At 52.9% G+C, this 16,025-nt stretch overlaps 1 protein-coding gene across 5 annotated transcripts in view; it reads right to left on the reverse strand.

Annotated features, from left to right (window-relative positions):
- Window positions 1-2,327: 2,327 nt before the first annotated feature.
- TRPV4 (transient receptor potential cation channel subfamily V member 4) overlaps window positions 2,328-16,025 on the reverse strand; it is a 50,306-nt gene continuing 36,608 nt past the window's right edge. For 4 of the 5 annotated variants that reach the window (XM_030821350.1, XM_030821348.1, XM_030821349.1 and 1 more), the window contains 9 exons: window positions 13,576-13,734; window positions 13,178-13,270; window positions 12,775-12,848; window positions 11,903-12,068; window positions 11,616-11,682; window positions 7,641-7,957; window positions 5,962-6,089; window positions 3,571-3,692; window positions 2,328-3,034 (listed from right to left, as the gene is read on the reverse strand). In XM_030821350.1, the coding sequence (XP_030677210.1) occupies window positions 2,877-3,034; window positions 3,571-3,692; window positions 5,962-6,089; window positions 7,641-7,957; window positions 11,616-11,682; window positions 11,903-12,068; window positions 12,775-12,848; window positions 13,178-13,270; window positions 13,576-13,734 (1,284 nt within the window). In that variant the 3' untranslated portion in view covers window positions 2,328-2,876. The remainder of the gene's footprint in view (window positions 3,035-3,570; window positions 3,693-5,961; window positions 6,090-7,640; window positions 7,958-11,615; window positions 11,683-11,902; window positions 12,069-12,774; window positions 12,849-13,177; window positions 13,271-13,575; window positions 13,735-16,025) is intronic. The other variant, XM_030821346.1, reaches the window with a different exon arrangement.

Raw genomic sequence — 16,025 nt, forward strand, 5'->3', positions numbered from 1 at the left:
CTCAGGTGATCTGCCTGCCTCGGCCTCCCAAAATGCTGGGATTACAGGCATGAGCCACCACACCTGGCCCAAATCCAGAGCTTTCTGGGACATTCTCCCACATGCCAACATCCCCCCTCACTATCCCTACTCGTTTCAAGGGCACCCAAGGCAAAATAGGCCCCCTCCTTGTCCCAAACAACCAGCTTCAAGGCAAGATCCAGGTGGCCATCTTGTCTTCCGACCAACCCAGGGGAAGAGCCCAACAGCAACAACTTAAGAGTGTTTTCACTTCAATCAGAGTAGAGGAAAAGGAAAAGAGTGTTTCTCTCTCTGCCCCGACTTTCTGCCCTTCTCAGAGTTGAGCCCCAGGGGCTCAGTCACGTGGCTGCTCCTTCCCAGAGCCTGACCTGAGGGAAAGATGTTTGTCTGCAGCCTCCGGAGAGCTGACCTGCCACTCTTAGCTGGGGTTCCCTGTGGTTCTGGGGAGGTTCACCAGGAAGCACCCTGTCACCCGGACCTGAGGACTGGCTCAGGCACAGCCTTTGACACAACCTGTCTAATCAGAATGGCTCTGGGGATGCCTGTTGAGAGCGTTGGCTGAGGACCCCGTCTGGGTGTGGGAACAGATAAAAAAGCATGGAGCCCTGGGAAGAACTGGGCTACTCCTGGACCACGAGGGCTACAATCTGCTCCTGGAGGGCAATGTAGAAGGAGGTGGGGGGTTGGAGCCCCCTGGCCAGGCTTGGTGGTAATCCAAGTCCTCCCTCCTGCTCATGGAGCTTGGTAGACTCATGTCCCTCCTGCCACTGACTCTCCCCTTCTGACAGATGAAGAGGTGGAGGCCCAGAGAGGTAAAGTGACTCAACCAACATTTCCTGAACCAAATAACCCATTGCCGATGCAAATTCAGGACTGCTCAACCCAAGCCCCATGCTATTTTCCACTGCAGCTGCCCTTGGCCTTGGTCTCCTCCAAGACCCAAGCTCTTCTCAACTGAAGCTTCAGAAGGACGCGAGATCCCAGCTGGAAGCTGGACCCGGAGCTGGGAGGCCATGGGAAACTAGCTGGCTGTGGCTTCCTTGGCTCTGGGGTGGGGGCAGCAGGATGGGTGTTTGTGGGGTCCCTCCTCATGCCAGGAGGTCTGGAGCTGCCTCGGAGCTTGATTGGTGTTGGGTATGACCCCAGGTGAATGGCTGCCCTGGTAAGGTGATATAGGTTGGCTGTGTCCCCACCCAAATCTCTTCTTGAATTGTAGCTCCCACAATTCCCGCGTGTCGTGGGAGGGACCCAGTGGGAGGTAATTGAATCATGGGAGTGGGTCTTTCCTGTGCTGTTCTCGTGATAGTGTCACAAGATCTGGTGGTTTTATAAAGGGGAGTTTCCCTGCTGGGGAGTTTCCCAAGCTCTCTTCTGTCTTGCCTGCTGCCATGTAAGACGTGCCTTTCACCTTCCACCATGATTGTGAGGCCTCCCCAGCCACATGGAACTATGAATCCATTAAACCTCTTTTTCTTTATAAATTACCCGGTCTTGGGTATGTCTTTATCAGCAGCATGAGAACAGACTAATACAGAAGAGAAGAGGGTCAGCCTCACCTCTGGCTCATGGCTCACAGCTCCAGGTGGCATGTGGCCCTGTGGACAGACACAGGCAGGCAGTCCTCAAGGAGACACCATCCCACTCAGCCAGCAGCACCATGACCCCCACCCATCCCAGCTCCACAACCACTGCCAATCGCCCTTGCCACCATGGTCCTCACCACAGCAATCCGCATGCACACCCAGCACCCTGCTGACACTCCAGGTTCACCCACTGCCGCGCCTGCTCCATGCTGCCTGACAACCATCCTCCCCACTAGCAGGACAGCCCTCCCAGCAGCACTCCCAGCATGACTGTCACCTGATGAGCACCAGAGTCCCCGCACCTGCACTGTCAACCCCCGGCCAGCATTACTCTCCCCTGCCCAAATGTACTGTCTCCACGGGGATCATTATCCCCCAGCCAGCACTACTGTCACCCCCACCAGCATTGCTCTCACCCTGCCAACATGACTTTCCCTGGCCAGCATTATTACCCCCACCAGCATCACTCTCCTCCCCTCCCTCCATCCCCACCTTCCCCACAGCAACGCCAACCTCAGCCACCTCTCAGGCCACCACCACCATCATAACCACCCAGTCCAGCCCCCAACCACCAACACTCTAAATGCCTCCCGGTCAGTACTTCTGCCCTCACTCTCACCCCTGCCCCTGGCTCCCCCTAGGCATTTCCTAGCTCTCCCATCTCCCTCGCTGTAGTCTCATGCCTGTTACCATCCCTCCCACCCCCACCATCGTCCTGCCATCTCCACTATCAATGAATAAACATTTATTGAGCACCGGCAAATCCCAGACACTACAGAACACACAGAAGGCATGGCCCCATGCCGAGGGCCCCAGCCCCTTGCAAAGCTGCCACGCTGCCAAAAATGGTGGCGCATGCAGCTCAGGCGCAGGCTGAGGCTGGGGCTTGGCCAGGCAGTGCACTTGGAACGGGGTCCCGAGGCCTCTGCCAGGTTCCAGCTGGGGCAGGGGTCATGTCACTTCCTGAGAGCAGAGCAAATAAATAACGGAGAGGCAGGGGCTAGGGGCTGGGGCCTGAGCCCTGTCGGTGGAGGGGCTCTGGCATTGGCTTATGTGACTCCATAGGAGCAAGACAGGTGGCCGGGAGCCCCCACCCCAGGGTGGGGAGGCAGAGCCTGGGGACCAGAGGGTCCTAGGGCCTCCCTGGCACCTCCACTGGGCCCTCGCCTCTGGGGCCAAAGCAGGGTGTGGGGGGACACCCCAGAAGGCACTGCTGAAATGTGGCTGGACTAGAAATGGGCGGGCAGAGAGGCTGAGGCTGGGCTGCAGTCCCTAGAGCGGGTCGTCATCAGTCCTCCACTTGGGGGGGTAACCCTGCTGGTGGCCATCACAGCGGGGGTTCCCCATGCTGTCCAGAGGCACCACGACCTCGTCCGGGTTCGAGTTCTTGTTCAGTTCCACCACGCGGGGTACCACCGAGGACCAGCGATCTGCACCACGAGCACATCAGAGGGAGGGGTGGGGGTTGGTGGAGAGAGAGCGTGCATATATTGAGTGCCTACTGTGTACTGGGCACTCCACAGTGCTCTGAAGCGGGGGTGTGATTATGATCATTTTACAGAGGTGGAAACTGGGGCTCAAGAGAGGTCAAGGTGCCTCCCCAGGAGAGAATGGAGGAACCAGGATTCAAGCCTGGAGCCGAATGCCCTGAGTGCCTGTGTCCTCTCCAGCTGCATCTCGCATGCTCATGGCTTACTGGACAAACAGGAAGGTTTTCCCCACACAGGGATGGCTGAGGAGCTCGTCCTCCCTCCCCAGGCCAGCTCATGTCAGCAGTAGGGAGGGCCAGTATGAAGCCATGTAGGTGAGGTGCCCCAGGCATTCACAAGCAGCGGAGGAAACTCAGGGGCACACTCTCTCATTCTGTAGACACGGACACTGAGTCCCGGAAAGAAGCAGGGCTGCTCAAAGCAAATTCGTGATGAGAATGGACTGGGGCTCCCCTCCGCACCCGCCCCCCACTCACCCCTGCGGAGGCGGCCCACAGTGTGCGAGAAGCCATAATACTGGTAGGTCTCATTCTTGCCCGGGTCCTCGTTGATGATGCCCAAGTTCTGGTTCCAGTGAGACCAGTTCACCTCATCCACCCTGGCGGGGCCCAAGCAGAGGGTCATGGGGAGCCCCACAGAGACGCTCCCCATGCCACCATCCCCAGCGCACCCTCCTATTTTTTTTATTATGGTAACATATACACAACAAGGCTGGGCGTGGTGGCTCTTGCCTGCAATCCCAGCACTTTGGGAGGCCAAGGTGGGTGGGTCATTTGAGGTCAGGAGTTCGAGACCAGCCTGGCCAAGATGGTGAAACCCCACCTCTACTAAAAATACAACAACAACAACAACAACAACAAAAATTAGCGGGGCATGGTAGCGGGCGCCTGTAGGCCTGTAGTCCCAGCAACCCGGGAGGCTGAGGCAGGAAAATCACTTGAACCTGGGAGGCGGTTGCAGTGAGCCAAGATCACGCCACTGCACTCCAACCTGGGGGACAGAGCAAGACTCCATCTTAAAAAAAAAAAAAAAAAGACTTACGTGTGTGTGTGTATACACATACACAAAAATTTGCCATCTTAATCATTTTTGAGTATACAATTCAGTGGCATTAAGCACATCTACATTGTGTGACCATCACTGCTGTCTATTTTCAAAATTCTTCCATTCCCCCAAGCAGAAATTTTTTTTTATCCTTCTTTTGAGACAGAGTCTCACTCCATTGCCCAGGCTAGGGTGCAGTGGCACGATCACAGCTCACTGCAACCTTGACCTCCCAGGCTCAAGTGATCCTCCCACTTCAGCCCCCCATGTAGTTGGGATTACAGGGATATGCCACCACGCCTGGCTAATTTTTTTTAAATGTTTTGTAGAGATGGGGTTTCACTATGTTGGTCTTGAACTCGTGGGCTCAAGCAATCCTCTTGCCTCGCTTCCCAAAGTGTTGGTATTACAGTCACCATGCTAATATTTCACTGTACACACAGCCCACATTTTGTTTATCCACTCATTTTTTTATATATTATCTTTTTTTTTACATATTATCTTTAATTTTTTTTCCTATCTATTCATTTTTGTTTGTTTGTTTTAAGGCAGAGTCTTGCTCTGTCCCCCAGACTGGAGTGCAGTAGCACAGTCTCAGCTCACTGCAACCTCCACCTACCAGGTTCAAGCAATTCTCCTGCCTCAGCCTCCCGAGTAGCTGGGATTACAGGTGCATGTCACCACTCCCGACTAATTTTTATATTTTTAGTGGAGACGGGGTTTCACCATGTTGCCCAGGGTGGTCTCAAACTCCTGACCTCAGGTGATCCGCCCACCTCGGCCTCCCAAGGTGCTGGGATTACAAGCATGAGCCACCATGCCCAGCCAAGATTTGAGCTTTGAATTCAAACTGAACAGAGGCTGGGTGTGGTGACTCACGCCTGTAATCCCAGCATTTTGGGAGGCTGAGGTGGGAGGATTGCTTGAGACCAGGAGTTTGAGACCAGCCTGGGCAACATAGCAAGAACCTCATCTCTACAAAAAAATTAAAAATTGGTCGGACATGGTGGCACGAGGAGGCTGAGGTGGAAGGATCGCTTGAGACTAGGAGTTGGAGGCTGCAGTCAGCTATGATCACACAGCTGCACTCCAGCCTGAGCAACCCTGCCTCTAAAAACAAACAAATAAAAAATGGAATTGAACTGATCAGCTGGCCTAGGAAGTGGGTGCTATTATTGTTCCCATTGTACAGATGAAGAAACTGACTTTGCCTGACTCCAAACATTCTGCTTATGCTCTATGCTGACAACCACTTTACAAAGAATCAATCAACTGGAAAGAAAAGATTCATGAAGGGGTTCCCCTAAGAAGCTGGCACTCCCTGTGCCTCTGAAACACGGAGTCATTCTGCAGATGGGCTAGGTGAGGTCTCCAGCCCTGGAAACTGCAGATTCCTCAGCTTCCCATTTCACCCAAGGCACTAGAGCTCACCCCACTGTTTGGTAGATACAGGGTGATGCTCTCAAATGAACCCACCATCCAAGTCTATGCTTCCCCCTGAGCAAGGAACAGGGGAGCCTGTGGTGTCCCAATGCACATCGGGCACTGGCTGAGCACTTCTCACGTGCTGACCTGTCTAATCTGCACCGACAGCCTAGGAGCCTGTGAGATCATTGTCTCATTCCACAGATGAAGAAACTGAGGCTGAGAGAGGTGGACCGACTTGCCTGAGATCGCCTGGTGGAAATGAACTCTGCTTGGGCCTCTTGGGGCCTCAGTGGCTCCAGAAATTGCAATGGGTAGAAGACGCTGGAGCAGCAGGGGCCCCGAGCCAGTGGGGATGGTTCCGCCCTGCCCGCCTGGCCCCACTGCCCCAGCCTCACCTGAAGCACCACCTGCGGTCAGGAGTGCCGTCCGAGCTCTTGCCCACGGTGACCATCTCCCCAGAGCGGAAGGCCTTCCTCAGGAACACGGGGAAGGAGCGCTCAATGTCCAGGATGGTGGTGGCCCACTGCGGGGAGGGAGGGTCAGGAGGGACATCGGTGAGCCTCACAGCCCACATCTGCCGCTCTGGTGGCAGAAATGAGACAACGGGCCGGGGTGGGCCCAGAACTAGGCATTTAGACTCCTACTCCCCACTAGACACAGGGTTTATAAACTCAAATACCCACAGGTGGCAGGCAGGAAAACAAATCGGTGAAACAGGATCAGGTGCAGAAAGGCTGCAGCCCAAGTCCTATCACACTTACACAGCAGTTGCCACTCAGTGAGGGAGGGGTGGAGACTGGGGTGAACAGGGAGCAAATGCCCACGTGTAAGGGGGCAGCTGCCACTCACCCCACCTGAGGGCTGCCAGGCAGGAATCCGGACCCTGCACTGCCTGGGGCTTCCAACTTTTCAAGAAAAGCCAGAAATCTGGATTTTCATAGGGAATCTCTTAATTTTTAAATTTTGCAGTTTGTTTCTTTTTTTAATATAATGGTCTGAGGCTGGGTGCAGTGGCTCACACCTGCAATCTCAGCACTTTGGGAGGCCAAGGCAGGTGGATCGCTTGAACTCAGAAGTTCAAGACCAGCCTGGGCAACATGGTGAAACCCCATCTTTACAAAAAATACAAAAATTAGCCGGGTGAGGTGGTGCACACCTTAGCCCCAGCTCCTCGGAAAGCTGAGGCCGGAGAATCACTTGAGCCTGGGAGGCAGAGGTTGCAGCGAGCCAAGATGGCGCCATTGCACTCCAGCCCACAGGATGCCCAGTTTGCATCCTCTGAGTAATGCCCAGTGGGGAAACTGAGGCCCAATGAAGTAAGCAATACAGATAAAGGTTAAGAGCAGGCCGGAGCTGTTTCCCTCAGACCCAGTCCTGGGAGGACCTTGGGCCCTTTTTTCTCACTGCACCATTTTCCTGAAATGCACAGTCAAGGTAAACATGGGTGTTGTATTCCTGGGCCGTGGGGCAGCACTGTTTATTAGGACACCAGGTTTGTAGGCTGCACCTGGCCTGGGAGGGCTGTGATCCCAGGGCCTGTTCTTCCCAGGATTGCATAGAAAGCTTTTGGTAAGTAAAAACTTTCTGCAGCTCCCTGGGGCCAAGGCGGCCCCTGTCCCCACTGGTTTCTCCTCTAGGAAGCATGCTCACGGTTGCTAGTAAAAGACCCCCGTGAGAATGCTGACATCCCTGTGCTGGAGTGCTAGAGCACAAGAGCTGCCCCTGGGCTCAGCGTGGGACCCTTGCTGAAATGCTGATGCCCACTGAGCACTTTCTGAGCTGGCAGAAGTCACTCAGTCATGCTAGGTGGAGCCGACTGTGTCCTGTGAGCTGGACCACAAGGAGAATCTGAGCCCACTGCTGGTGGCCAGGCAAGAAGCCACCTCAAAATTCACTAGGCAGCTCCGGGAAGTCAGCAGCAGCCTCTGATGCCCATTTTACAGACAGAGAAGTGGAGGCAGAATGAGAAGACACGGCTTGCTCAGAGTGGAAGGCCGAGGAAGCCAGTCGGGTGAGTGTCCTTGGAAGGACGAGGGTGGCCGGTAGAGTGGGGCTGGGGGCCCTGGGGCCTCACCTGCAGCTTCCAGATGTGCTTGCTCTCCTTGGAGACCTGGCCCACTGTCTCACCCATGAGGGCAATGAGCATGTTGAGGAGCAGCACAAAGGTGAGGATGATGTAGGTCACCAGCAGGATGATGAAGACCACGGGGTACTTGGTGCTGCTCAGCATCTCCAGGTCGCCCATGCCGATGGTCAGCTTAAACAGGTCCAGGAGGAAGGTGCTGAAGGTCTCGCTGTCACGGCACGAGGGGTAAGTGGGCACTGTGCAGTTGGTCTGGTCCTCATTGCACACCTTCATGTTGGCACACGGGTTCAGGAGGGAGACCAGGGCTGTGGGAGGATGGGGGTGGCACTCACTGAGTGTGAGGACACCCGCAGAGAGGTGGAGGGTGTCATTCTCATTTGCTGGAGGGGAAAGCTGAGGCCTAGTGAGGAGAGCACGCTGGCCTACACGCTGACCCATGTCACCCTGCATGTCAGCCAAGCCACACCAAACCCAGGTCCTCCTGATCCCAAAACCTTTGAAGCCTTTCCATAAACTCTTGCTGATAAGGAAGAGGTTCTTTCTCTCTCTCTCTCTCAATCTCTCTCTCTCTCTCTCTCTTTCTTTCTGAGATGGGGTCTTGCTATGTTGCCCAGGCTGGAATGCAATGGCTACTCACAGGCTCAATCCCACTACTGATAAGCGTGGGAGTTTTGACCTGCTCTGTTTCCAACGTGGGACAGTTGACCCCTCCTTACACAACCTGGTGGTTCCCTGCTACCAGGAGGGAAGAGGTTTCAGGATCTAGTCCAGGCAAGGTCAGTTTTTCCCACCAGGGGACATTTGACAATGTCGAAAGACATATTTGGTTGTTACGACTGGGGATGGGGGTGCTACTGGCATCAGGTGGATGGAGGCCAGGGGTGCTGCCTGACACCCTACAATGCACAGGATGGTCCCCGCCACGAAGAATGATCTGGTCTCAAGTGTCAATAGTGTTGGGAAATCCTAATGCAGCCTACCATTCTTAGAGGTCTTGGGGGCTCTGGAATGCCCCTATTCGCAGGGGTAGACTCTCTCTCTGACAGTTTCCCACTCCATCCCAACCTAGAGAGGAAAAGTGGGGGCTGAAACCAGGCACCAGTCCTGACTGGCCCTGAAGCCATGTTCTCTAAGGGGCCTCTCCTGCTCTAGACATCTCAAACTCATCATGGTTCTCCTTTCCTACTAAGCCCAGGTGGAGCTTCAGATTCCTTCTCCACACAGTTTGGCAGCAACAACTTGTCCCTAAACCAGCCAGGGAGGGGAGCATGAAGAAGGCTCAGTCCCATCAGTCAGTGCAGCATAGAATGTCATATTGCCTGCAACCAGGGATTAGAGTATGCAGATTTCAACTCATATGCTAATGCTCTTAAGTTGTATAGTACCTGGTGAAACACTGTGTTGAGAAGGATTCTGAGACCTTGTCTGGACTCACCAGAAAAACTGTTTTGTGATCCATTAGTGATGTCTGCTATGGACACCAAAGTGTGGGAACAGAAGCGTGTGTGTCCTGTTTATGTCATGTCAGCCTCAGAACTGAGATCTAGTGCATCCTATAAGGAGAAGCCTTGCGACCAAGCTGACTGCTAAGCTGCTACTCTAAAACCCTTGTTTCTCCTCAGTTTCAGTAACTAGGACTGCAGTAGGGCTAGATCCCTGACCTGAATCCCAAACTGTTGTTGAACCCTTGACACTGTCTAGTTTTTCCAGTGTGATCCCTGGGAAGGGAAAGCTGTACCCTGTCCCTATCTCCCCAGTGAAAACTACAACTCCACTTCCCACCAATAATCTACATAGAGACTTGGCCACTATCGTGGGTTAAAATATCACCCTCATCAGATTCCTGTGCCAGGCTCGTCCCCTGATGAACCTGCTCAGATGTGAATGTGTCCAGGTCTAACCTGAGTTGGCCACTCCCCTTTGGATGCTGGGCATTGATGTCAGATTACCCACCCCTCAGGGATCAGCCCAAGGACTTGGTCAGTTTCTCCAGCCCTGGTCCCTGGTCCTTCCCCCATGACCCGTGCCACTGAGGTCCCAGAATGCTTCTGCGTGGCATCATGACATCACAGAAAAGGTATATCAAAGGGAGCTGATGTTGGGCTTTAAGAAAATACCTGGGCTGGTAGTTTAATTATTAAATTTTATCCTTCCATGTATCCATGCCCCTTCAATGTGGCTTTACAGTTTCTCCCACTAAGAAGTGGAGTCTAGGCCAGGTGCAGTGGCTCGCGCCTGTAATCCTGCACTTTGGGAGGCTGAGGCGGAGGACTGCTTGAGCCCAGGAGTTCAAGACCAGCCTGGGCAACATAGCAAGACCCTGCCTCCACCAAAAAAAAAAAATGGAAAAAAAGAAGTGGTGTCTATTTCCCCACCCCTTGAATCGAGGCTGGCCTTGTGATTTGCTTTGGCCAACAGAGTAAGGCAGCAGTGATGCCATGCCAGGAGGTGTCCTTGAACACTTCTGCTCATGTTCTTGGAACCCTAAGGCCACCATGTGGACAAGCCCAAGCTAGCTGGCCAGAGATGAGTGACCACGTGGAAGATAGATAGCAAAACCCCTCTAACCAAGTCCATACTAGCTAGACCAGTCAGCCAGCAGCCAGCCTGCCAGCTGACTACAGGCACAAGAGCCTGTAGGGATCAGCCAAACCTGGCCCAGGGCAGCACAGCCACCCAGCTGACCCATTGACTCATAAGCAATAATAAGTTGGCCTGGTACAGTGGCTCACGCCTGTAATCCCAGCACTTTGGGAGGCCAAGGTGGGTGGATCACTGGGGTCAGGAGTTCGAGACCAGCCTGGCCAACATAGTGAAACCCCGTCTCTACCAAAAATATAAAACTTAGCCATGCGTGGTGGCACACGCCTGTAATCCCAGCTATTCGAGAGGCTGAGGCAAGAGAATTGCTTGAACCTGGGAGGCAGAGGTTGCAGTGAGCCGAGAGAACCACTGCCCTCCAGCCTTGGTGACAGAGTGAGACCTTGCCACAAAATAATAATAATAATAATAAGTGGGTGCTATTTTAAGCCCCACTTTAGGTGGCTTCCTTTGTAGCAATAGCTGATACTCCAGTTTTGCCATTCACTAGCTTTTTTGTTTTTTGAGACAGAGTCTCGCTGTGTTGCCCAGGCTGGAGTGCAGTGGTGCCATCTTGGCTTACTGCAACCTCCACCTCCTGGGTTCAAGTGATTCTTGTGCGTCAGCCTCCCGAGTAACCGGGTCTATAATTGCGCACCACCATGCCTATCTAATTTTTGTATTTTTTGGTAGAGACGGGGTTTTGCCATGTTGGCCAGGCTGGTCTCAAACTCCTGACCTCAAGTTATCCACCCGCCTCAGCCTCCTGAAGTGTTGGGATTACAGGTGTGAGCCACTGCACCCGGCCACCATTCACTGGCTTTTGAACTTGTGCTAGTTATTTAACCCTCCTAAGCCTCAGTTTCCTTTTCTATAAGAGGGGATAATAAAGGCACTTAGCTTACAGGCTTGTTGGGAGGCAAGGATGGAAACATACTTAGTCTGGTGCCTGGCACACAAATAAGAACTCAGTGGCTGGGCGCGTTGGCTCACACCTGTAATCCCACCATTTTGGGAGGCCAAGGAGGGTGGATCACCTGAGGTCAGGAGTTCAAGACCAGCCTGGCCAACATGGTGAAATCCCATCTCTACTAAAAATACAAAAAAAAATAAAAATAAAAAACAGCAGGGCGTGGTGGCAGGAGCCCATAATCCCAACTATGTGGGAGGCTGAGGCAGGAGAATTACTTGAACCTGGGAGGTGGAGGTTGCAGTGAGCTGAGATTGCGCCATTGTACTCCAGCCTGGGCAACAGGAGCAAAACTCCATCTCAAAAAAAAAAAAAAGAATTCAGCAAGGCTGCTATTGTCCCCTATACATCATGGCTACTGTTCCCGTCCTTGCACCAGCCCTGCCAGGCCCACCTGAGCACCCAGAGCTCACCTGAAGCATAGCCGATCATGAAGAGCAAGTAGACGAGCAGGAATCGGAAAAGGTCCTTGAAGAGAATCTAAAGACCCCAGCGGGATTATGGAGGCAAAGAGGAGACACATGGTTTCTCACTTTCCCCATTCCTCCATCTCCACCCTGGTCCCACCCCAGTGTCCAGACCATGCCTCCTGCCCCCATGGTACCCGGCATCCTCAGCTCTGCAGGCGCATAAGTGTGCATGTGGTGTGTGTGACTCCCTCCAGGAACACACGAGTCCAGAGGGTCCTCCCAGCCCATACCTTCTGGATCATGATGCTATAGGTCCCTGTCAGCTTCAGCCCACGGGTGAAGTAAAGGGCATTCATCCAGCCCAGGACCAGGGCAAAGACCATCACGGCCAGGTAGGCCTCGATCCCTGCCATGTAGAGGGCTGCTGAGACGATCACCAGGACAGAGTAGATGAAGCTGCAGTGCAGCAGAGACCACAAGACAGGCCAGAGGGGAGAGGGGACAATGAGGCTCTGGAGAGGGAGACACACCTCCAAGCCCTCCAGGGTATCAGGACTTCCCAATGCCTTCTAGACCCCCAGAAAAGAAACAAAGTGGATTAGCAGGGTTCCCCAGCATTCTGTTAACAAGAACATTCAATTAGCTGGCAATTAATCCTGAGGTCCCAGAAGATCCTGAAATGATGCCCCTTTGAATTGCTAAAGAAAGATTTAGCGGTGTTCAGTGGAGATTTTGTGGCTAGGTGAATTTCATCATCCTCCAACTCTAAGGGAAATGTGGAAGAGGTAACACACACTCAGTAACTCTCTCATTCACTGTCCCAGGCAGACATCATTAATCAATCCTAACTCTTTCCCACTAAACACAGACACAGGTGCAAAATTCTTAACATGCACTTCAGGCAGACATTAGCAATCATTCACCAGCATAAGAGGTTAAAATTATTTCTATCCATGGTGTATATGATAATTCCCTAGCAATCAGAATTTTTCTTTAACCAGAAGACCCTATTGTTTGTGGCTTTGTCCTGACTTTGGGTTAGAGCTGCCCAGGTTGGGTGCATTCATTTCTAATAGAATCACCTCTCTCCTGAATCTGGATGACCTAGCAGCCCAAACCCGCCTTCCTCACCCAGAAGCTGCCCCCAGGGACCTCTACTCACTAGAGCAGCTGGAAGGAGCCATCAATGAAGAGAGAATTCACTCCAGGGCATTTCTTCATGAACAAGTCTTTGATCTGGAAGACAGGAGGGGGCACGTGAAAGGGGTGGGGCCAGCAGGAGAGGAGAGGAGGAGAGAGGAGACAGAGAAAGGGATAGAAGAGAGGGAGGCAGAGGCTGGTACAGAGAAAAGACAAAGGACTCTTTCCTGTTAGAAAAGGAGAAAAAAGCAGAGCTGGAGAACATGGGATTGGAGGAGGTAGAAGAGAAATGGGAAAATAAAAGGAGGAAGGAAAGGAGACGGACCATTTGGAGGATGGAGAAGAGAAAGTGAGGGAGAGAAAAGAGGTGCAGGAAGAGAAGAGGAGGGCAGGCAGGGTCGGGGGCACGGGGCCCAGGCACTCACGTTGGTGAAGAAGAACAGGACCCCAGTGAAGAGCGTAATGACCTCGCCAGCCAGCCGCAGGTAGTCCACTGTGGTGTGGTAAGGGTACGGTGGCTGGGGAGCAGCAAGGGCACACAGGTCGTCACCCAGCCCCTCCAACATCTGGCCCCCAATCCAGATGTTCCCCCAGGCCCGAAACATCTGCATCCCATGGAGCCTCCTCCTTCACTCTCTTCCTCCTGAGTCTTCCTCCTCCCAGCTCAGGGCCACCCCTGGATGTTGGAGGGCGCCTCCCCAACCTGTTCCTAAACCTTCTCCAGTTCCTCCTACAGGGGATCCAGAAGGATGAGGTTGTGCCCCAGTCCTGTGTGGCTCAGCCCAGTGCCTGCCCCAGCCCTGCCTGGTCCCCGGGCACTCACCGTGCCCTCCAGCGGCTGGTAGTAGGCGGTGAGGGTGAAGATGACCATGGCGCACAGGTAGGAGACCACGTTGATGTAGAAGGAGACGGCCCCGAATTTGCGCCACTTGTCCCGCAGCAGTTCATTGATGGGCTCCACAGCCAGCATCTCGTGGCGGTTCTATGAGAGGCAGGGTGGTCGGGCGCTGCCTTCCTGAGGTGGGGGGGCGGGGGGGTCCAGGCAGGCTGCCTCTGGTGTGCCTTCCCCCACCCTCCACCCGGACAGCACTTTCTCTTTCCATCCGTTCCTCAGCTGCATTCAAGGATTCATGGGGAACTGGACAGATACTGAAAATCAGCCCCGAGCTCCTGCACTCACCATTTGAGATTCTGCCCGATTCTGCCTCAATGTACCTTTCCACCCTACTCTAGCATCACAGAACTCGGAACTGGAAAGTCCCTTAAAAGACATTTATTTTCAGGCCAGGTGCAGTGGCTTACGCCTATAATCCCAGCACTTTGGGAGGCCAAGACAGGCGGATCACCTGAGGTCAGGAGTTCAAGATCAGCCTGGCCAACGTGGTGAAACCCCATCTCTACTAAAAACACAACAATTAGCCAGGTGTGGTGGTGCACACCTGTAATCCCAGCTACTCCTGAGGCTGAGGCAGGAGAATCACTTGAACCTGGGAGGCGGAGATTGCAGTGAGCCTAGATCGCACCACCGCACTCCAGCCTGGGCGACAATAGTGAGACTCCGTCTCAAAAAAGAAAAAAGACATTTATTCTCATGGTTCCCAAACTCCAATCTGTGGATAGTACCAAGCTGCTGGCCGCAAAATCATCTATGTAGCTTGCTGCAAGTATAAATCCTGGCCTCCACTCTCAGAAATTCTGATTCAGAGAGAAAGATTGAGAAATTTTGCCCAAAGATGATAAATAATTGACTCACCACAATTCTCCAATTCTGAACCCAGGGCAGACATCAATAATTGAGCCCTGCACAATTGTATTCATACAGTTCCCTGGGTAGACACTACTAATCAATCAGTTTGCACCTGAGATGCTAAACCTCCTGCCACTACTAATTTAAATCAATATGGTCACTAATTCAAAAAATGAGGGAAATGAGGTCTTGCAAGGAAGCCAAGCTCACAGACCAGTAAGCCACAGGGCAGGGCTAGAAGGGAGACCACCCACACCCAGTCCCCAGCATGTTCTACTCCATTTGTATAGCTTCCTAGCCCTTTATTAACTTGAGTTTCTCTATAATCATGATTTGTGCAATAACGCAGCCACAGAGATGCTCTTGTTTTTTTTTTTTGAGACGGAGTCTCGCTCTATCGCCCAGGCTGGAGTGCAGTGGCGCGATCTCAGCTCACTGTAAGCTCCGCCTCCCGGGTTCACGCCATTCTCCTGCCTCAGCCTCCCGAGTAGCTGGGATTACAGGCGCCCGCCACCACGCTTGGCTAACTTTTTGTATTTTTTAGTAGAGACGGGGTTTCACCATGTTAGCCAGGATGGTCTCAATCTCCTGACCTCGTGATCCACCCGCCTCGGCCTCCCAAAGTGCTGGGATTACAGGCATGAGCCACCCCACCTGGTCACAGAGATGCTCTTGTAGTGTTATTCCTGATAAAGGCAGAAACAAACCCAAGCGACCAGCAATAAGAGAACGGTTCATTTGAATATGGTACATTTACATGCAGCGACAATATTACCAAAGGATATTTAAAAGTACAGAATGATGTTCACAAAATACTGCTAAGTAGGGGGAAAGAAGCTTGGTTTTTTTGTTTGTTTGTTTGTTTTGAGACAGGGTCTCACTCTGTCACCCAGACTGGAGTGCAGTGGCATGATCTCGGCTCACTGAAGCCTCAACCTCGCCAGGCTCAGGTGATCCTCCCACCTCAACCTCCCAAGTAGCTGGGACTACAGGCTCGCACCACCATGCCTGGCTAATTTTTATTTTTATTTTTATTTTTGTAGAGATGGGATTTCGCCATATTGCCCAGGCTAGTCTCAAACTCCTGGCTTCAATCAATCCGCCCACCTTGGCTCCCCAAAATGCTAGAACTGCAGGCATAAGCCACCGTGCCTGGCCGAAAAAAAGAGCTTTCAAAAGTTTATATAACAACCATGAATGGTAAAAGCTGACGTAATGTTTACTCTGTGCCAGGCCATTCTAAAATTAACCTCTTTGGTCCTCCCAACAGCCACATGGGATATCCATGATCCTTATCCCTAGGTTACAAACGAGGAAGCTGAGACCCAGAGAGGTGGAGCCATTTGTCCTGAGACACACAGCATGTAAGTTACAGAGCCAGGATCCCAACCCAGTCCTACCTGCCCCAAAAGTCCATCTTCCCACAAGTCTTCCTCATTTCCTCACATGGCAGACACTGTTCTGGGCACTTAGTCGGCACCTTCTCTTGCATTCAGCCAACAGACCCACAACGTTGGGTCCCAGAG

Source organism: Nomascus leucogenys, chromosome 10, assembly GCF_006542625.1.
Source record: "Nomascus leucogenys isolate Asia chromosome 10, Asia_NLE_v1, whole genome shotgun sequence".
Taxonomy (NCBI): Eukaryota; Metazoa; Chordata; class Mammalia; order Primates; family Hylobatidae; genus Nomascus; species Nomascus leucogenys.